Source organism: Suricata suricatta, chromosome 14, assembly GCF_006229205.1.
Source record: "Suricata suricatta isolate VVHF042 chromosome 14, meerkat_22Aug2017_6uvM2_HiC, whole genome shotgun sequence".
Taxonomy (NCBI): Eukaryota; Metazoa; Chordata; class Mammalia; order Carnivora; family Herpestidae; genus Suricata; species Suricata suricatta.
In genome coordinates, this window is record NC_043713.1 from 80,088,165 (window position 1) to 80,110,815 (window position 22,651).

The 22,651-nt window shown below is 43.7% G+C and overlaps 1 protein-coding gene and 1 pseudogene across 2 annotated transcripts in view; one reads left to right on the forward strand and one right to left on the reverse strand.

Annotated features, from left to right (window-relative positions):
- The window catches only part of PTPN11 (protein tyrosine phosphatase non-receptor type 11), an 83,376-nt gene that overhangs the window by 54,754 nt on the left and 5,971 nt on the right, over positions 1-22,651 (reverse strand). For both annotated transcript variants that reach the window (XM_029921750.1, XM_029921749.1), the window contains exons 2-3: positions 6,341-6,463; positions 1,552-1,746 (exon numbers count right to left, since the gene is read on the reverse strand). In XM_029921750.1, coding sequence (XP_029777610.1) covers positions 1,552-1,746; positions 6,341-6,463 — 318 coding nt within the window. The remainder of the gene's footprint in view (positions 1-1,551; positions 1,747-6,340; positions 6,464-22,651) is intronic.
- LOC115278537 lies at positions 2,965-3,049 on the forward strand (annotated as a pseudogene).

Below are 22,651 nucleotides of genomic sequence, written 5' to 3' on the forward strand. Positions count from 1 at the left end.
GCGGGGAGGGGTGCCTGGGTCGCTCAGTTGGTTAAGTGTCTGACTTTGGCTCAGGTCATGATCTCACAGTCCGTGGGTTCGAGCCCTGCAACAGGCTCTGTCCTGACAGCTCGGAGCCTGGAGCCTGCTTTGGATTCTGTGTCTCCCTCTCTCTGCCCCTCCCATGTTCACGCCTCTGTCTCTTTCTCTCAAAAGTAAATAGACATTAAAATTTAAAAATAAATATATAAAATTTAAAAATAAAAAAATTTTAAACCATCTTAATAGGGTGCCTGGGTGGCTTAGTTGGAAGAGTATGCAACTTCTGATCTCAGGGTAGTGAGTTCAAGCCCCATGCATGTTAGGGGTAGAAATTACTTAAACGAACAAACATTTAAAAATCTGAAAACAGTCATATTAATAATGTGGCTTTTGGGGCGCCTGGGTGGCTCAGTTGGTTAAGCATCCAACTTTGGCTCAGGTCATGATCTCACAGTTCGTGGGCTCGAGCCCCCCATTGGGCTCTGTGCTGACAGCTAGCTCAGAACCTGGAGCCTGTCGTCAGATTCTGTGTGTGTGTCTCTCTCTCTGACCCTCCCCTGCTCATGCTGTCTCTCTCTCTCTCTCTCTCTCTCTCTCTCTCTCTCTCAAAAATAAATAATAAAAAAAAATTTTTTTTAATTATGGCTTTCCCCCTCAGGATCTTGGTAAGAAAGCAGGCACTCACGTGGAAGACAGTACTAATGGCTCATCACAAGGGGAATATACTTTGAGTTATGTTTCATCCACCCTCAACTGAACAAAGTAAAATTTAGAAATAAACTGAGTTGGCGGACAGCCTTTTGCTTGAAGCTACGGTGGTAGCTGGAGAAACAAATTATCGGCATATAATAGCATTGACATAGAGGTGCAAGTTGAAGAAACCTACCTGAAGACACAAAATATACAAACCTAATCAAGGGACCCTGAATTTGTGCTGAGTCAGAGAGAAGACTGGGGATGTAGAAAACCAATAAAATCAATGAAAACAAGTACAGCCCTGGCTTTCATCAGCTTAGTTCCAACACAAGGTGGGGGGTGGGGGCAGTAGATCTCTGAAATAATAGGATTCCCCCTAAGCAAAGTCATTCTCCACATCTGTGGACACAACCTGAAAGAACTGAGGAAAGGATTCTCTGCTTTTCGGCTTCCGAGGGTGAGCTGACATCTGTTGGTGGCACTGCCGCACAGCTGGGAGCCAGTACGAGAACTGTTGCTGTTTGGGCGTCTCCATTATCATTCCCTTTCTATCCTAATGCTCAAGTTCAATAATCTTAAAATTGCTGCATGGACCAAGTATGTCCAGGAAGAACCAGAGACCCCTGCAGGGTAAGCGTAAGGAAGGCTGACAGGTGCCGTTACGAGAAAAGGCGCTCTGAAAATAATCTGATCCCCTTACTCTTCCTTCAGTAAAACTTGAGTTAAAAAGGTTACAGCGTGAGACGCAGAACAAGCCGAGGCCCCATGATGCATTGGGAAAGCACCCACGGCAAGGGAGGGATGCACGGACTCTGCAGGCGCTAAGTCACTGACCTTTCAGAGGTAGGATCTGCACAGTTCAGAGGATATTTGAGCTCAATAACATCTCCGTTCTTCTCTTTTAATTGCCCGTGGTGTTCCATGTAATACTGGACCAGCTCAGCCAAGGTGGCAAACTTCTCCCCTCCGTACAAGTCATAGTAATCACCGGTGTTCTGGATCTTGATGTGGGTGACAGCTCCATTTCTTCTAAAACAGCCCATCAGGGGACAAACAGAAACTAATAAACAGCTATCCTAGTGAACCGATCCCGTAATTCGATAGCAGAGTTCACCTAACCAGGGGAACGCGCCCAAGAAACCAGTTTGCACTCCTGTAACAAATGCAGTGAGGGAAATAACCACACAGTCAACCATTTCAACACAAAGGGCTCTGTTTATGGGTTCCTTTCCCTTGTACAGCTTCTATTCTGAAAGTCTGACCTACCCGGGGCACCTGGCTGGCTTGGTGGGTCAGTGGAGTGTGCGGCTCTGGGTCTCAGGCTTGGGAGTTCAGGCCCCCCCATTGGATGTAGAGATTACTTTAAAATAAAATCTTTTGAAAGGCTGGCCTGTCAAATTGCATTTTTAAGTGACAATAATTTTCCTCATCATTGATTAGTCGAGACACATGTACTTAAACATCCATCTATCTTATAACCCAGTAAATCTATTCATAAGTATTTGGCTCCCCCCCAAATGAAACTGTATGGCTGTCAGCCGACTTATAGAATATTCGCTGTAGCCTTATTTGGAACACAAAAATATTGGAAACTCAAATATTTATCACCAAAGTGGATAAACAAACAGTCGTATACTCATATAATAGAACATTACACAGCAATTAAAAACAAAACAAAACAAAGCAACACTGATACATATAGTAACACGAATGAATCTCAAAAACATTACATTAAGAGAAAGAAGCCAGGGGGCTCAGTTGGGAAAGCATGTGACTCTTGGCCTCAGGGCCGAGAGTTCAAGTCCCGTGCTGGGTATAGAGTAGCTCCGTCAGTTAAGCATCTGACTCTTGATATCAGCTCAGGTTATGATCTCATGGTTCACGGGTTCATGGGTTTGAGCCCCACTGTCAGTGCTGAGTCTGCCTGGGATTCTCTCTCCCTCTCCTCCGCCCCTTCCCAACTTGCACTCTCTTTCTCTCTCTCAAGATAAACACTTTTTAAAAAAAAAATTTTTTTTTTTAAAAGAGCTTTGGGGCGCCTGAGTGGCTCAGTCGGTTGAGTGTCCGACTTCGGCTCAGGTCATGATCTCACAGTTCATGGGTTCAAGCCCCACATCGGGCTCCGTGCTGACAGCTCAGAGCCTGGAGCCTGCTTCGGATTCTGTGTCTCCCTCTCTCTCTGCCCCTCCCCTGCTCATGCTCTGTCTCTGTCTCTCAAAAATAAATAAATGTTTAAAAAAAAAAAAGAGCTTTGCGCAGCGGCAGTATCATAGCCAATGAGGTTTATCCGAGGTGCAATTATTGCTAATTAAAAAAAAAAAAAGAAAGAAACTACCATCTCACAGACCACTTACTAAACACAAAAAGAAAATGGTGCCTTTACAATGGGAAATCCGGCAAACACCTGAACCAAGTGATTAAACTGAACACCCCCAAGGGGCTCCCGGGAAGCTCCGTTAGTGACGTGCTATACTCTTGATTTCAGCGCTGGTGATGATCTCACGGTTCGTGAGTTCAAGCCTTGCATCCTGCTTGGGATTCTCCCTCTCTCTCTCTCTCTCTCTCTCTCTCTCTCTCTGCACCCCTGCTCCGCCCCGCTCTCTTGCACATGCTCATCTTCTCTCTTTCTCTCTCAAAATAAAATAAAATAACACTGAACAGCCTTAAAAATGGGAGGGGCAGGCCCTTGTGCTTCCTGCTGTGAGGTGACGGGGCGGGCCTCACACCGCCTCTGCGGTGCACTTGCCAGAGATGTGTCATCTGAATTTAAAAATGAGGAAACGATCAGCAAATTGAGATGGAAGGACGACCCACGAAATGACAGCCAAACCGGCCAAAAAGCCAGAAGAAAGGAAAAAAAAGAAAAGGTCAGGAGAGAGAGACTAGAAACATAAAATCTGAATGCAATGAATGGTCCTTGACTAGACCCTCCTGAATCTAGTGTGGGGTGGCAGCTGGGACACGGAATGGGACACAGACACTCTCAATTACTTCAAAAGCCATTACTGAAATAACCAGGGAAATCTGAATATGAATGATATATTAGATAATATTATTGAAGCAAGGTTAAAATGTATTACCTCTAAAAAAGATTATTTTTAAGATACTGAGTTTTTTTAATGTTTATTTTTGAGAGAAAGAGAAAGCGTGCACGCGAACGGAGGAGCGGCGGAGAGAGAAGAGGGCAGAGGATTGGAAGGGCTGAGAGCAGAGCCTGACGTGGGGCTCGAACTCACAGACCGTGAGATCATGACGTGAGCCACAGTCAGACACTTCGCTGACTGAGCCACCCAGGCGCCCCTGATAACTGATTGTGTAGTTAAACAGGGGAATGCTCTTGCTTATCAGACATGCGCACTGAAGTTTTTTTGTTTTGTCTTTCTCAAGCAGGCCTCTTGCCCAGCGTGGAGCCCAACACGGACGCAAACCCATAACCCTGAGATCAAGACCTGAGGGTCCAACTCTTGATTTTGGCTCAGGTCGTGATCTCGTGGTTCACGGGTTCAAGGTGTGCATCAGGCCCTGCATCCCTGCACTTTAAGCCTGGTGGGATTCTCTCTCTCTCTGCCCCTCCCCTGATCACACTCCCTCTCTCTCTCAAAATAAACAAACTTAAGATAATAACAAAATACAATAAAGGTGAAAATAGGGGCGACTGGCTGGCTCAGTCAGTGGAGCAAACGACTCTTCACCTCAGTGGGTATAGAGATTACTTAAAATTACAATCTTTTTAAAAATTTTAAAATAAAACAAAAGTAAGGTAAAAAATAGGTATCTTGATTATCTGCAATTTATTTTGAAAAGGTTCAGCGGAAAAAAACATATACACAAACACACGCTCAGAAGGGGCAAACATGACAACATGCTGGCAGGTGAAGAGAATGTATATTCATCTTTCGACATTTCTATGAGCCAGAACATTTTCAAAATAAAAAGCTGAGGGGCAAGGAAGACAACACCCCACCAAGTGCGTCTGGTCCCGGCTCTCGCTGAGGATCTGTGAGACCAGGTTATGACCGGCCCCGCTCCCTCCCCTGCAAGATGACGGTAACTGTGGTGCTTAGTCACAGGTTGCTGGGGAGCGTGCAGCACAGGGCCTGGCACCTGTGTCAAGTCCCCGATCGTGTCTACGATCACCATCATCATCACCGTCACCCACTCTCCAACCAAGCTCTTACAGCCCCAAGGTCACACGGTGGGAGGCAGAGGGCCGTGCTGACTCAAGCCCCGAGGACTCACCAAGACCCAGTCCTTGTATTGAAACACAGGTCAAAGCTAAGGACGGGGCTCCTCAAAAACCAGTCTAGGCCAAAAACAGAGTTCCCAGGTCCCAAAGGGACCCTAAACAAACCCCCCACAGATCCGACCTTCTACTGTGGGACACTGTTTTCACTTTGTTTAACTTTTTTTTTCTTTTTAAACAGTGTGGCCAACATCCTGTTAGAGGTCTCTTTGAGCGGGTGGGACAGTTTTTCTAGAAACTGAATTTCTCTCAAAGACTTATTCTGCTTACTCTAGATGATTCCAGGGGAGGTGTAACCCTCCTGCCTTACGACTTTGCTTTTATTATTATATTTTCAAATAAGGAAGTGAGTAAAATGCGTTGGCCATACTGTTCAAAAAATTTTTAAACATAAAAACAACTCAATTGTCCCACAACAGAGGACTGGACAAACTGTGGTAGGGTCACATCATTTGAATGCAGCCATTAAAATTACAATTAATAATTAGATCTCTGGGGCGCCTGGGTGGCTCAGTCAGTTAAGCGGCCGGCTTCGGCTCCGGTCATGATCTCACGTTCATGGATTCGAGCCCCGCGTCAGGCTCTGTGCCCAGAGCTCAGAGCCTGGAGCCTGCTTCCGGTTCTGTGTCTCCCTCTCTCTCTGCCCCTCCCCTGTTCATGCTCTGTCTCTGTCTCAAAAATAAATAAAGCATTAAAAAAATTTTTTTAATAAAAAAATAAAAAATTAGATCTCTATGTACCAGCACAGACCTCAAAAAGCTTAAAATGCAAGTTGCAGAATAATAGATACATTCTAAGGCCTGTGTATGTGAATTCTAAAAACACACAAACCAACTTCATGTTGTTCACAATAGCAGCAAGACAGTGCAAATATAAAAACACACTCAGGAAGGATCTATGCGAACCTCTCGATGGCAGTTTCCTCTGGGGACAGAGGGAGGGGATGGGACTGGGCAGGGGGACAAGCGGGACCACAACTTCCTCAGCGGTTTTTTAATTTCTTGAAAAAGAAAAGCGGTCTGAAGAAAACTCTTCAAAAGCATTTTTCCCATGAAGAAATCGACAGAAGGAAAAGGGAAAATGCGGGCAACAGGCTCAGGAGGAGGGGAATGAGGATCCCGCAGTGGCAGTGGGGACGCTCTGGCCACCTCGACGGCAGGGTCTCTCGGGGGGAAGAAACGCCATCAGGAGGCCCCTTCTGCTGTCTCCCGGCGCCCAGTCCCAGGAGGCCTCGCCCGAGGCCAGGGAGCTCCAGTCGCAGCTGACACGCAGGCCAGGCCTCGCCAGGGGCCAGCAGCGAGGGTACCAGCGGTCCCGGAGTGGTCTCCACATTTCTTACCTGAAAAACCCTTTCAGGGCTCCCCTTTTCTTGCCACTTACCTGACAGAGAGGGTGAAGTCTCCGGGGTTACTTTTACTGGGCCTCGCCAAAAAACTGCCGTCAACGCCTCTCGTCAACAGCAGGTTTTCTGCCTCCACGCCAGTGATGTTTGGGTGAAACCATCTTGAGGGAGAGAAAGATGGAGAGAGCCATGAGGACCAAGCCTCTGGCAGCACGACTGCCCACACCACCGCGGCGAGAAGGCCGAGGGGGAGAGCAGCTAACGGGAGTACAGAACCAGGGGCGCCTGGGGGCTCAGTCGGTTGAGCGTCCAGACTCTTGATTTCGGCTCAGGTCATGATCTCACAGTTCGTAAGATGGAGTCCCCACACTGGGCTACGCACTGACAGGGAGAGACCGTTTGGGATTCTCTCCTCCAGCTGTCTCTGACCTTACCCGTCTCAACAAATAAACTTTTTAAGAAGTCTTTAAAAAAATACAATACAAGCCCTTCCCTTCCTCTTCCCCCTCTTCTCCTTGGTCACTCCCCCTCCTTGACTTCCTCTTGGTAGGAGCCTAGCATCCTGCCGGCACAATGGACGGGGCTGGGGGCACGGTCAGTGGGACCCCAGTCCCACTGGGGGTCTGGGTATTAAGCCAAGCCCAAAGCCCAAAAAGACAGTCCAGGAGATTGAACACGTGGAGTAGAATTAAACAAGTAAAGAAACTAATGAATAAACATATTGAGGATAATGAGGGCCAAGCTTCTCACTGTTGGAGAGGCAGTATACCTATGGAAAGGGAAAAAGTCAAATAAACTCTGGTGTTAGATCAGAATCGGAGATAATGTGGGGCACCTGGGTGGCTCAGTCAGTTAAGCATCTGGCTTCGGCTCACGTCATGATCTCATGGTCCATGGGTTCGAGCCCCGTGTCCGGCTCTGTGCTGACAGCTCAGAGCCTGAAGCCTGTCTTCAGATTCTGTGTCTCCCTCTCTCTCTGACCCCCCCCCTTGCTCATGCTGTCTCCCTTTCTCTCAAAGATAAATAAAACATTAAAAAAATTAAATAAAAAAGAATCAGAGGTAATGTAAACTCTAGTTTTTAATACACATATAGAGATAGGTATAGAAATACATATGTAGGTTTCTAGGTAGGTATATGTGCATATGTATCATGCATACATGTTTTCCTAGCTCCTTCTCCTAAAAGGGCCCGTAAGCAATGACACCCCAGTAGCCATCAGCACAACCAGCACCCTTATCGTGGTTTCTAAATACTGTTCTCCAATGAAAGGAACAGGGTTCCCTGCAGAAAAAGCTGGTGCCAGGTCTGGGGCACTAGCGATGAGCATGGAACGCCTTTCTGTGCCACAGAATCCAGCTGCAGTGAGGACATGTCAGGACACAAGAGCCAGCCTAAAGGGACTCCTACCTGCCAAATTAGACAATTTGTACCTCAGAATTAAAAAGTGAAGGGCACCTGGGTGGCTCAGGCGGTTGAGCATCTAACTTCAGCTGAGGTCATGATCTCATGGTTTTTTAGTTCGAGCCTCGCTTCGGACTCTGTGCTGACAGCTCGGAGCCTGGAGCCTGGAGCCTGCTCCCGATTCTGCGTCTCCCTCTCTCTGTCCCTCCCCCACTCATGCTTTGTTTGTCTCTCTTTCTCTCTCAAAAATAAACACTAAAATTTTTTTTGAAATAAAAATGATATTAATAGATAACAAACCACTGAATAAAATAAGAAACCTAAGAGTCCATATGGATACTAATTCTTCTAACTAATTAAGGTTCTTCTTAAAGTTAAGTATAGAATAACCATATGATACAGAAATTCCACTTCTGGATATATACCCAAAAGAACTAAAAGCAGGGACTTAGATATGTGTATACCCATGATCATAGCAGCATTACTCATAACCACCAAATGATGGAAGCAACCCAAGGGCCAATCAATGGATGAATGGATAAACAAAATGTGATCACATACATCAGTGGATATCATTCAGCCTGAAAAAGTTAGAAGTTCTGCCACACGCTACAACACGATGAACCTTGAAGACATTATGCTAAGCGAAACACACCAGTCACAGAAGGACGAATACCGCTAAGACGCTACCTCTCCATGATGGACCTAGGGTAGTCAAGTCCAAAGAGACGGAAAATAGGAGGGTGGCTGTCAGGAACGGGAGGAGGAAATGGGAGTGTTAGTCGTTAGCAAGTATAGAGTTTCAGCTGCGAAGTGGAAAATGCTCTGGAGATGGATGTGCTCGGTGACTGCTCATCGATGTGAATGTGCTTACTGCCACTTAACAATCACTGAAATGACGCAGTATCTGGGCAGTTCAGTCGGTTAAGTATCCGAATCTTGATTTTGGCTCAGGTCATGATCTCACAGTTCATGAGATTGAATCCCATGTCGGGCTCTGCGCTGCTTAGGATTCTGTCTCCCTCTCTCTCTGCCCCTCTCCCACTAGCACACTCTCTCTCTCTCTCTCTCGAAATAAATAAATAAATAAATATTTTTTAAAGTTTTAGGGATGCCTGGGTGGCTCAGTTGGTTGAATATCTGACTTCAGCTCAGGTCATGATCTCAAGGTCTGTGGGTTCGAGCCCCACATGGGGCTCTATACTGACAGCTCAGAGCCTGGAGCCTGCTTTGGATTCTCTGTCTCCCTCTCTCTCTCTCTCTACCCCTCCCCTGCTCACGCTGTATGTATGTGTCTCTCTCAGAAATAAATATTTAAAAAATTTAAGTTTTAAAAAATAATTAAAATGACAGATTTTCTGTTATGTATATTTAACTGCAATAAAATACATGGGGACAAAGAGAGAGCTCTTGGAGGTAGGATCACAAAGAATGATATATAATAAATATACGAGTAACAATTAGGAAAGCACCATTTGGTAACTGTAACATTAATAGGTCAGGCAAAAATGTCACAGGACACTAAAACTAGTGAGTGAACATCACAGAAAGTACAGGGTATTTTTCTTTTTAATTTTTTTAAATGTTTTTATTTGGGGCGCCTGGGTGGCTCAGTCGGTTAAGCGTCCGGCTTCGGCTTAGGTCATGATCACACGTTCATGTGTTCGAGCCCCGCGTCGGGCTCTGTGCTGACGGCTCGGAGCCTGGAGCCTGCTTCAGATTCTGTGTCTCCCTCTCTCTCTGCCCCTCCCAGCTCATGCTCTGCCTCTCTCTGTCTCAAAAATAAATAAAACACTAAAAAAAAAATTTTTTTTTAATGTTTTTCTTCATTTTTGAGAGAGAGAGAGACAGCGTGAGCAGGGGAGGGTCAGAGAGAGAGGGAGATACAGAATCCGAAGACAGGCTCCAGGCTCTGAGCTAGCTGTCAGCACAGAGCCCAATGTAGGGCTTGAACCCACGAACCGTAAAATCATGACCTGAGCCGAAGTTGGACGCTCAACCGACTGAGCCACCCAGGGGCTCCATGAAGTATAGGGTATTTACAGCAACTCAAAGTACCTCCCCACGAAATGTTTATTAATTACTTGTTAATTAACACATAAAAAATACTCAGGGGTGGGGCGCCTGGATGGCTTAGTCGGTTAAGCGTCCAGCTTTGGCTCAGGTCATGATCTCACTGTTCATGGGTTCAAGCCCCACATCGGGCTCTATGCTGACAGCTAGCTCAGAGCCTGAAGCCTGTCTTCCGATTCTGTGTCTCCCTCTCTCTCTGACCCTCCCCTGCTCACACTGTCTCTCTGTTTCTCAAATATAAATTTAAAAAAAACTTTTTTTTTAAACATTAAAAAAAATACTCAGGGGTAACTGGATGGCTTAGTCAGTAACATATCCAACTTTGGCTCAAGTCATGATCTCACGGTTCTTGAGTTTGAGCCCCGCATCGGGCTCTGTGCTGACAGCTCAGGGCCTGGAGCTGCTTCAGATTCTGTGTCTCCCTCTCTCTCTGTACCTCCCCCATTCACACTCTGTGTGTGTGTGTGTGTCTCTCTAAAAAAAAAAAAAAAAAAAAAAACAATAAAAATCAATAAATACTCATGAACTTCACAGTGGGGAATTTGACAGATAACTATCTTAACCAATTGATAAAGGTAAACATTACCAGTTATGGATTAAACTGGCATCACGTGCCTCCTGACATCATGCACTGGGAAGAACAAGTGCCATTTCTGTGATATTCCCGCCAAAAATGCATTATCTCATCTAATTATGAGGCACATGAGACAAATCCCAAATGAGTGACATTCGACAATGTCAGATGGATAATGTAATGATATCATTATAATGTGAATTTCCTGATTTTGACAAGTGTACTATAAATACGTCTATGTTTTTAGGAAACACACACTGAAGTATTTTATTTTTATTTTTCTAATGTTTATTTATTTTTGAGAGAGAGCGTGCGCGTGCACATGAGCGGGATAGGGGCAGAAAAGAGACAGAGAATCAGAAACAGGGTCCTGTGCTGTCAGCGCTCTACCCGGGGCTCAAAGTCACACTTAACCAACTGAGCCACCCAGAGCCCCTACACACTGACGTATTTTATAGTAACAGGACAGCATGTCTGCAACTTACTCTCAAATGGTTCAGAATAAAATTATACAGGGTATATACACCTGGGGGGAGGCAAATGTGATAGAGTATTAGCTGGAAAATCTGGGTAAAAACTAAAAAAAAAAAGCTACATTATGCTTACAGTAGTTGTATAAATTTGAAATTATTTCAAAATAAAAAATTTTTAAACACATACCAGTAACAAAGTCCACCATGAATGCCCCCCACTTCAAAGAATTCCTCGTTGAGTTTCCAGTAAGATTTCCTTTGTGGATTCTAAAAGTCACCAATGTTTGTGGTAAAAAAGAGTAATTTCTGAAGTCAAACTACCCAGGACCTTTAGAGGCTAATTTAATACTCCCAGGAATATAAGTCAATTATTAAATATAGAGTCCTGGTACTTATATTCAAATGAACTTTCAAGAGACTTCTCAATAAACATTGGCCCAATGAGAGGGTTTTACAACCGTGAAAGAGAGAGAAAGCAAAGGTGAAAAGCTGTTGCAAGTCGTGCACTACGGACATGGAAGGTTCCACAGCAGTATGGTTAGGACTCCGATCAGCTAGGTGCAAAACTGAGCCCTACCACGGACTAGCTCAGTGACCTGGGCAAGTTCTTTCCACCGCTGATCTATCATCCACAATACAGCAATAACACTTCTGAAGTTTGTTTTATCAACAAACTGAGAATCCATACAACATAATATCGTTTGGTCATTAAAAGGAAGGAAGTAATGGGGCACCGGGGTGGCTCAGTCACTTAAGTGTCCGACTTCGGCTCAGGTCATGATCTCACAGTTCGTGGGTTTGAGCTCCGCGTCGGGTTCTGTGCTGCCAGCTCGGAGCCTGGAGCCTACTTCAGGTTCTATGTCTCCCTCTCTCTCTGACCCTCCCCTGCTCGTACTGTCTCTCTCTGTCTCTCAAAAATAAATGAAAAACATTGAAGAGAAAAAAAGGGAATGAAGTACTGATAAATGCTACAATTTGAATGAACCTCGAAAATATTCTGCTAAATTAAAGAAACCACGTGTTGGAAGATTCCATTGATGCGAAATGTCCAGAATAAGCAAATTCATAGAGACAGAAAGTAGATTTAGTGCTTGCTTTAGGAAGGGAGATAGCTAGGGACACCTGGGTGGCTTAGTCAGTTAAGTGTCTGACTCTTAATTTCAGCTCAGGTCATGATCTCACAGGTTGTGGGTTCAAGCTCCACGTCGGGCACTATGCTGACAGCGTGGAGCCTGCCTGGGATTCTCCCTCCCTATGTCCCTCCCTCTCTCGTGCTCTCTCTCTTTCTCTCAAAATAAATAAACACTTTAAAAAAAAAAAAAGGAGGGATAGCTAATAGGTACAGGGTTTTTGAGTGATGAAAATGTCCTAAAATTATAATGCAGCATATGAATATACTAAAAACCAATGAACAGTATACTCTTATTCTTAATGTTTTTTATTTATTTATTTATTTATTTATTTATTTATCTATAAGAGAGAGAGAGAGAGAGAGACAGCATTAGCAGGGGAGGGTCAGACAGAGAGGGAGCCATAGAATCCGAAGACAGCCTCCAGGCTCTGAGCTAGCTGTCAGCACAGAGCCCGACGTGGGACTCGAACCCACGAACCGTGAGATCATGACCTGAGCTGAAGTGTAACGCTTAACCAACTGAGCCACCCAGGCGCCCCAGAACTGTATACTTATATATAGGCACCGAGGACACACCAGTTAATAGAATAACATCTCTCTCCTCAAGATGGTTTCTTTATAATGGAGGAGACAAAAACCAAAAAATAAAATAAAAGCAAATACATAAAATGTCAGATGGTAATACAAGAAGCAGCAAGAGGGGAATAGAGAATGAGAGAGATGCTACTTTTTTTTTAATGTTTATTTATTTATTTGAGAGAGAGAGGGAGAGAGAGGGAGGGAGAGAGAGAGGGAGAGAGAGGGAGAGAGAGGGAGGGAGAGAGAGAGGGAGAGAGAGGGAGGGAGAGAGAGAGAGAGAACACACATGTCCCCAGCACAGGTCTCAAACCCACAAACCGCAAGACCATGATCTGAACTGAAATCAGGAGTCAGATACCCAACCAAATGGGCCACCCAGGTGCCCCGAGGAGGATGCTACTTTACTTATGCAGAATACACAGAGAGCGCCTCAAAGATAAGGTAACATGTGACAAGACCTGGAAGAAGGCAGCAACACGCCCACGTGTAGGAGAGGAGCATGCTGGGTAAGGGGAGGAGCAAGATCTAGGGCACAGGGGTGGACACTATTTGACATGTATCCAAGAGGCCAGTGGGGCTGGAGCAGAACAGGCAAGGGATAGACCGGGAGATGAGGCCAGTGAGGTCAAGAAAAACCAGAAGATGGAGGGCCTCGGAGACACTGTAAAAATGTCAGCGTTTATTTTTTGTAAAATGCGAAAGGACTGGAGAGTTTTAGGTGGAGGAGCGACAGGGTGTAACTTATATTTTTAAATCGCCTTTCAAACTACCATGCAGGGACAGCGCCCAAGTCCGTTAAGAAGGCTACTGTGATAAATAACCCAGACAAGAAATGATGGGACCAAGGACCAAGGGGGCAGAGTAGGAGGAGTGATAAAGAATCTAACTAGGAATATCTTGAGGGGAACCCATGGGATTTCCTAAGGGATACACATGGGATGGGAAGGAAGGAAGGAAGGAGTAAGAATGACTCCTAGGTTGGATCCTAGTCAACTAGAGGACTGGAGATATGGAAAGCGGTGAAGAAAATTAAGTGTTAGAGATGGTACGTGTGGACTTTGAGATGCTTAGTTATCCGAGTTGGAGCACACTAAGTACAAAATGTTAGATATTACTGACAGCCATATTAATAAAAATAAGGTTGTTCTGACAACAAATAATCAGAAGAGGCAAGAATGCACACGTAATCTATCAGCATGCCTGCTGTTTACGTTAACAGAAATTTATTTTATTTTTAATTTTTCCTGTACCATCTCACTAGTGTTTTAGGAGAATCTGGACATGATTCTCACTGGCCTAGGGGGGAAAAAATCACAGGGCTCAGAACAAAAGGAAAAAATGCTAGTTTGTATTTTACTCCCTCTGAGAGCCTGTCAGACAATCAAGATAAAATTTCACCCATGGAGAACCCAACCTTAATTTATATACCTATCATCCTAGCATCCCATACTTTTGCATTCAGTATGATTACTTTAAAAATCTTTTTTTAAGTCTTGCCCACCTGTCTACCTACATAAACTAATTAAAATGTCGAATGCCTTTTGCTTGTGGCTGCAAAACAATTATGTTACTTGGTGTGGTAGTCTGAAGCAGGGTGGCATAATGCTGCCTTCTACAAAAAAAATAAAAAAGGGAAAACCAATTATTATATAATAAATGCAGATTTGGAAACAATTTTTTTCAGAAGACATAATGCTGCCTTCTAGTAAAAAAAAGAAGAAAGGGAAAACCAATTATTATATAATAAATGCAAGTTTGGAAACATTTTTTTTTCAGAATATTGAGTTTATGTGTAAAAAAAAAAGAGCCCAATGGATACAGAAGTGCTGATGCACAGGGGCACATGTACCCCAATGTTCACAGCAGCACTTTCAACAATAGCCAAAACATGGAAAAAGCCTAAATGTCCATCACCTGATGAGTGGATCAAGAAGATGTGGTATATATATACAATGGAGTATTACATGGCAATGAGAAAGAATGACATATGGCCATTTGTAGCAAAGTGGATGGACCTCGAGGGTGTCATGCTAAGCGAAATAAGTCAGGCAGAGAAGGACAGATACCATATGTTTGCACTCATAGGTCTAACAGAACAGGAGAAACCTAATGGAGGACCAGGGGGAGGGGAAGAGGGAAAGAGAGTTGGGGAGAGAGAGGGACGCAAAACTTGAGAGACTACTGAATGCTGAAAACGAACTGAGGGCTGAAGGGGGAGGGGGAGGGAGGTGGTGGTGATGGAGGAGGGCACTTGTGGGGAAGAGCACTGGGTGTTGCATGGAAACCAATTTGACAATAAACTATTAAAAAATAAAATAAAATAAAAAGAGGAGACCCTGTGGGGTGAAAGGCTGGGAATCACTGGCATGGGGTGGCAAAGCCTTATGGGTAGGAACACGGGCACAGCTAGACGGCCCTGGTTCACAGTCCAGCTGCGTGTGGCCACGGGCTATTTCGTCTCACTGTTAACTCATCTACTGCCTCCACAAACACACACACACAGCATGCTCCTGATCTATACCCCAATGTTTTCACTTACTACAACTTGAAGATCCTTCAAGATCCTTCAATAGCAGTGCGTTCTTTTTAATGGCTACACTTTATTCTACCGTATGAATATACCACCCAGAATCTAATCACTATTATAGGACATTTACCTTATGCCTAGGTTTTGTTATTACAAATAATGCAGCACAACATACCCTTCACAGTCACCGGTATGCACTTTCTCAAGTACATCTCCAAATTACATTTTCAGAAAACTGCTTTGGCAAGAGTTTGCCTTTCACTTTGACAAATCTCCCCAACTGCACTTAAAAGAAGGTACCAGTTTCGACTCCTGTAAACTGAGCATGAAAGACCCTGTTTTCTCTCACTTTTGACAAGACTGCATATGTTACCAAATTTTTTCATCTCTGTTGCTCTGATTCATGGGGGGAAAAGTACCATTCTAGTGTGCATTCCCGTATGAGACTAAGCACTTTTTCATATTTTCAAAGCCCCTTTTTCTTCCTTTTCTATGAGTTGTCAGTTGGTCACACCTCGTTTTCTCTTGCATTTTTTTCTTCCGGCTGATTTATAGGAAGGAGTTTGTGATACAACCAGAAAATGATTCTTTATTTTATGTGTGGCAAATATTCATCTTAGCTTTTGCACTTTTCACTCTGTGGTATTCTTTTTCCACAGAAATTCATCGTGGCATGGTGAAATGTATCAGATTTTTCCTTTATGATTTCTGGGTTGCTCACTATACTTAGAACAACTTAACTCACAGCACTGCTGTGAGATAAAAATAAGACGCATAAAATGCTTAGCACAGAAGCAGCCCTTATAGTTTCACCTTTGGAAGTAGGAGTTTACTTTTTAGTCAGAATAAAATACTCACCATAAAGGAACAGAATTTCCCAGGACCCTGCAATGTGTGGCCCCAACCTCTCCTGCTCTGGTGACTTCTCTGTTCTCCCCAAAGATGCCCGTGCGGCCGAGCCCACTTTGCTCCCGCCCGAACTTCTTCCAGCACCCCGAGCCTCCCCGAGGTGGTATCAACAAGAAATCTATTCACATATCCCTCCAAGCATCAGATTAAAGGCTGGAAAGGCAGCTCTCAAGGGAGGGAGCCTGTCTATTTTAGCACCAATGTGTAACATGTCCCTCCGGCTCCAAGCAAAGGAGCTAACACCCAATTCCTCAAATATCTGTGGCTACGAGGGAAGGACGAGGGCGTGGGGGGAGCCTGTCACCGCTCTCCCACACCCACAGGTCATAGGTGGTGTCACAAGAGGTTGTCAGAAGAAATGCAAGGGTCAGACGGCAAAGGCTCTTCTCAGACCTGCCCCATCAACTCTTCATTTGAAGAAAAAGATGAGTATGTCTATTACTCAGTCAATTCTTATCCAATTTGTAAAGGAGTTTATCTTCCCCAATCTATGTGCTCTTGCAATTTTAGTAAGAATTTCCAAAGCAAATGTCCACCAGCACATAAGACAAAAACTTGTCATAAAGCCTCCTCATGTCCTTGAAAACACTACATGTTGATATCTGAACAAAGTTAATATCGGTGGGCAAAGAACTCTCGGTCGACCTCTCTTCATCTCTGTTACCACCCTGGCACCTGCACAGCGCTTCACCCAGCGGTGTTCTGTGCCCCGCACCTGTAAACGTGCAGGTGTGTGTAACCAGGGCAACAAACACACATTTAAAAAAAAAAAAAAGAGAAAACAGCTGCTCAGGGTTCTTTCTACAGGACTGTAAGCTGAAGAAGACCATATTGGGTAGCCCTATAAACAGAACCCATTTAAAGCAATGAAATTTTACATTTAATCGGGCCATTAGGGGAAAAGAACCAAAGTCCTAAACATCTCTACAAAGTTTGGCACCATTCTACCAGGTCTATGGTGGATAGAATATACACTGTTTAGTTTTAAGCTTTAATTTAATAGGAGTCAGAAGAAAATATAATTTTTCTATTAAATGAGTTCTTTTTAAAATCACACATATGTTCTGGATTTGTTTTTCCCTTCAACAAAGCCAATAAGCATACACCGTTGAAAGAAAAAATAAACATCAAAAAAGAAAAACTTTTTATTCACTAACATGAGTTGTATTTTTCTTTCTTTTTTTTATGTTTTATTTTTGAGAGAGAGGGAGACAGAGTACCATCTGGGGAGGGGCAGAGAGAGAGGGAGAAATAGAATCTGAAGCAGGCTTCAGGCTCTGAGCTGTCAGCACAGAGCCTGATATGGGGCTCGAACTCGTGAACCACGCGATCAGGACCTGAGCCGAAGTCGGACGCTTAACCGAATGAGCTACCCAGGTGCCACTGAGTTGCATTTTTTTAAACATGAAATAAGCCCACCCATCATAGCATGAAAAAAATGTAAAATATTAAATTTCCTTTCCCTTCCTAATTATTTGGATTGAAAAAGTTCAGAATAAGGCACAAGTTTATGTTTCTACATCTTGCACTTTAATTTGGAAAGAAATATTTCAAAATGTGTAAAAACATTTCAGTATCTGTTTTTAAAAAGCTACTCCTTGTAAAAAGCTGAAGCATAACGTTAAACGCTTCTACTATGCAATCAGCAAGCATCACAGAAAAGATTATATTTGGCGACAATCATCAATGGATTCTAAACCTAGGGAGAAATTGGAGGAGAGGATACGGGCGGGCGTGGTCTCACACTGTCTCCTCATCAACTGCTGATTAGTTACAAGTGAGAAAATATTCTAATCAAAGGAAAAATCGGACAGACTCTTAACCAGGTGACCACTGATGATGACTAACGTCATCAGTGGACATTGTGTACCTCCAGATACAATATCAAAAGGACACAATATCATCTACATAGTTCTCAGGGTGACATCCAATAATGATGAAATTATCAGACAATACTAAAATGAGAAATCTTCTATTTTAAAAGGGGAAGGGAGGGGCGCCACGGGAGGGGCGCCTGGGTGGCTCAGTCAATTAAGCGTCTGGCTTCGGCTCAGGTCATGATCTCACAGCTCATGGGTTCGAGCCCCACGTCGGGCTCTGTGCTGACAGCTAGCTCAGAACCTGGAGCCTGCTCCAGATTCTGTAACCCCCCTCTCTCTCTGATCTTCCCCTGCCAGTGCTTTCTCTGTCTCTCAAAATAAATGAAAAACATTAAAAAAAATTTTTTTTAAAGAGAAAGAGATGTCCTTTTCCCAAAAATCAGTAACACAAAAGATAAAGGGCCATATGGGGGCGCCTCGGTGGCTCATTCAGGGAAGCATGAGACTCCTGATTTTGGCTCAGGTCATGATCTCACAGTTTGTGAGTTCAAGCTCTGCATGAGGCTCTGTGCTGACAGTGCAGAGCCTGCTTGAGATTCTCTCTCTCTGTCCTTCCCCACCCTCGTGCTTGCCCTCTCTCTTTCTCTCTCTCTCAAGAAATAAAAAAAAAAAAACAAAAGGCTATAGAAATATTTCAGATTAAAGAGATCTAACAACTAAAAACAACCAGAACCTAAACTAGAAGAGGAAAAATCTATAAAGGACATTATTAGGTCAACTGGCACAGCTGCAATATAACAGGTCAGATGAAAGGATTATTATGAATGGGAAGATTCCTACAGTTAAAAATTAGAGAGGGGCGCCCGGGTGGCTCAGCTGGCTAAGCGTGTTTCTTGACTTCGGCTCAGGTCACAATCTCCCTGTTTGCGAGATCAAGCCTCATGTTAGGCTGCGCACTGACAGTGCAGAGCCTGCTTGGGATTCTCTTCTCTCCCTCTCTGCCCCTTCCCCGCACATGTGCCTGCATTATGCTCTTGCTCACTCTCGCTCTCTCTCTCCCTCTCTCTCAAAAGAAATAAACACACTTAAAAAAATTTTAGGGGCACCTGGGTGGCGACCAACTTCAGCTCAGGTCATGATCTCACGTTCTGTGGGTTTGGGCCCTGCATCGGGCTCTGTGCTGACAGCTCAGAGCCTGGAACCTGCTTCAGATTCTGTGTCTCCTCTCCCTGCCTCTCAAAAATAAATAAACACTAAAAAAATTTTTTTTTAATTTTTAAAGGATAACTTTATTCTCTATTTAATGTTTAATTTTTAAGAGAGGGGTCCCTGAGTGGCTCAGGTGGTTAAGCGTCCGACTTCAGCTCAGGTCATGATCTCACAGTTGGTGGGTTCGAGCCCGGCATCAGGCTCTGTGCTGAATGCTTGCTCAGAGCCTGGAGCCTGCTTCAGATTCTGTGTCTCCCTCTCTCTCTGCCCCTCCCCATTCATGCTCTGTCTCACTCTATCTCTCCAAGTATAAATAAATGTAAAAAAAAAAATTTTTAAAGAGAGAGAGAGAGAGAGCGAGAGAGAATGAGGGAGGGGCAGAGAAAGAGAAAGACAAAGAATCCAAAGCAGGCTCCAGGCTCTGAGCTGTCAGCACAGACCCTACATGAACCGTGGGACCATGACCTAAGCTGAAGTCGGATGCTTAACTGACTAAGCCACCCAGGCACCCCCAGGATAACTTTATTCTTAGAATAAATACGTTAGTATTTAAGGGTAAAGGATTATGATATATGTTATTTACCCTCAAATTTTGTTTGGGGAAAAATTATAAATATTCTATATGTGTGTTTACACACACACAGAATGTAAAGCAAATGGGATGGAAAGTTAACAGCAGGGAGTCTGGGTAAATGGTACGCCGTCTACATCTGTATTCTGAATTGTACTATTCTTATTCTTATAACTTTTCTCTAAGTTTGAAATGAATCCCAAATAAGAAAACAAAGATTGTTTAAAATGCTGCTGGAATGTCCACGTGCTAGAGTCACCAGCATGACTTACGTCATCAGTAAGTTATCGCTCCTTACCCCTGAAGGTGGCTGTACTCGGTACCAAAAAAGGGATGACAGAGAGAAAAAAGAAGACAGAGATGAGAATTTATATTGAGATAGACTGTCGGGACAGAAAGAGGACAGATTTATAATTTTACCACCAAAAATACTATATATTTAAATAAGAACGCACGAATTATGAATAAAGATCTCTCCACGTTGATCACACATGCCTTTCTTCAGCATTTGTGCACCAGCTCTGAGAGCAAGGGCCAAGTAATGAAGTATTTGCCTTCATGTGTTATGGCTGATAAAAATGACTGCCACGTTTACTGGCGGCCATGCGCCAACTCTGAAACTCCAAAAATCAAACTTCCAACCACTCCCCTCTGTTACTTATTTCTAACCATTTCTAAGAGCAGGATCTAAACCCCCACACTGTCCTATCGCCACCGCACGTTCTCACCTTTGCATATTTTACAGGAATAACGCTTACGCGGCATCCTGTGGATGCTGAGGATGCAGAAGACATCACGGAAGTGACTTCCCCTGCTGGAGGTGACGCCGGGTGAACACCGCCCCACCCGCCAGGTAGACTGGCAACAGGAGATAAGGCCGATGGTGGTCTCTTAACCCCTTTATTAAATAAACTCTTATTTCATTTACAACTTACAATTATACCTATCATGTTATTAAGAGTGAACAGGGAAGGGGGGTGTTTACAGAGGGAACTCAGTAACCGGCATTTAGCACAAAGGCTGGACAGAGCAGAGGCTTAATAAACATCGGCTCTCACCTTTGTTACCACTATTATTACTGGTGGTTCACAGCAGGAGAGATTCTTCCCATGCATAATTATGTCAGTATCACAGCAGGCCGTGTTGACATATGTATCATTTATGTTACTCTGCCTTTTAATAAACGTAACTTCAGGGTTCAGGGGCTGCCCCTGCATTATTTCAAACAGCATATAATTAGAAATTAAAAGTTCTAGTCTATATCTTATCTACTTGAGCTTTGATACATTTTAAACTTTTCTTCCTTAGCTGTTTTTTTTTTTTCAAAAAGCACTTGTAATCACTGAAAGCTTCTTCCTACTTACATGTAATATTTGTGTTCAATCACTGAAAATTCTGTGGTGTGCAGGATGCTTATCACAAATAAGGAGAAGGTAGGGTTCGCTCAAACCCTTAATTCTTAGTGAGGGTAAAGACAAACAGTAGAATTAACAAGACTAATATTACAGGGTTGGCCCGAGGATTACAGACATTTGAAATATTAGGAACTAAGGCCACACATCTCTATGCCTGGCCCTATCTTCCACCTGGTATGGATGTAAATGGGAGAGTTTAGTCTACAAAAAACAAAAATCAAAAATCAAAAAAACAGGTAATGTAAATGCACCTGTGCTACGGGAGGCAAATTACTGTAACTCCACTTGAGTTTATCAACAAGGTGATTAATATCGTGGGTCCAGACAAGATGAAAAGAAACAGATAAATTTCCAGTCCTCCCTTGTATATAGTAGGCATTTGATGAATGGCTGTTGACTGAATTTGGAGGAAGGATAAAAAACAGGTAGGATAAAAGACATGGGGAAAAGGGGGACAGAGAAAAAGTCCCATGGGCGGGGGAGGGAAGGAAGAGTGTCCCCCTTTTGCTCGTTCTAACACACATACCTGTCGGCCCCTGATGAAACCTTCTAACTGGCCAGCTTCCAGCATTATTATTTACTAAGGATCTCAGCTCATACATGCTCTAGGTAGGGACCACACCCATCCCTTAGAAAGAGCTGAGACTGTATGTGTGTGCACATACACACATACCACTACCACAAACCCATGTCTAAAACAAAATGCATAGGGGCACGCCTGGGTGGCTCAGTCGGTTAAGCCTCCAACTTCAGCTCAGGGCATGATCTCGCAGTTCGTGAGTTCAAGTCCCACGTCAGGTTCTGTGCTGACAGCTCAGAGCCTGGAGCCTGCTTCTGATTCTGTGCCTCCCTCTCTCTCTACCCCTTCCCTGCTCACACTCTGTCTCTGTCTGTCTCAAAAGTAAGTAAACGTTAGAAGAATTTTAAAAATAATAATAATAAAATAAAACAAAATGCCTAAAACACATGAGCCTGAGTGAGCCTCAAGAAACAAAAGACAGAATCCCTACCTGCAGGAGAGTTTGCAAACCCACATGATTTTCTGGGAAATCACACCAGAAATCTAAACACCCCCTTCCCGCCGCCCTGCCCCCGTCCGTGAACGCAGATTCTACAAAGGCTTAGTTCTCTGCAGCTAGGAACTTATTTATGTCAAGTGAGTTTTTTAAAAAAATGCTGACAAACCAAAGAGAAAATACAATGATGCTGAATTTTTTGTTTTATCTAGGCACCCTCTTCCCCCAGTGGTGTGGGGCAACAGTCAAGTAGGCTGATAATTTCAGGAACTTATTCTCAAGACTGCCATGCTAAGAAGAGAATTTAAACTAGGGATCCAAAGTCTAATTTCAGTTTCTTAACTAAATATAAAGTGACATTGGGTATATCTTTCTTACCAGCTGCTCCAAAAAAAAAAAATCATTATCTTTGTCCTTAGGGAGAAAGTTTATAGTTTGGTACTTCCTGCAGATTACAAGAATATTCCTCTTTTCTAATTAAATTTTTATATCCTGTAGGAAAAGGATAAGTCATGAAGAAAGGGCAGTCAATGGGGACCAGCATTCTAAGTAACAAAAGCTAGAAAAAAGTTAAGGCAGCTTTTTAATGGTAGTGAATAGCTCTGTCTTTATAATATCTTCTCATGGAATTTTACTGGTCAGCATCT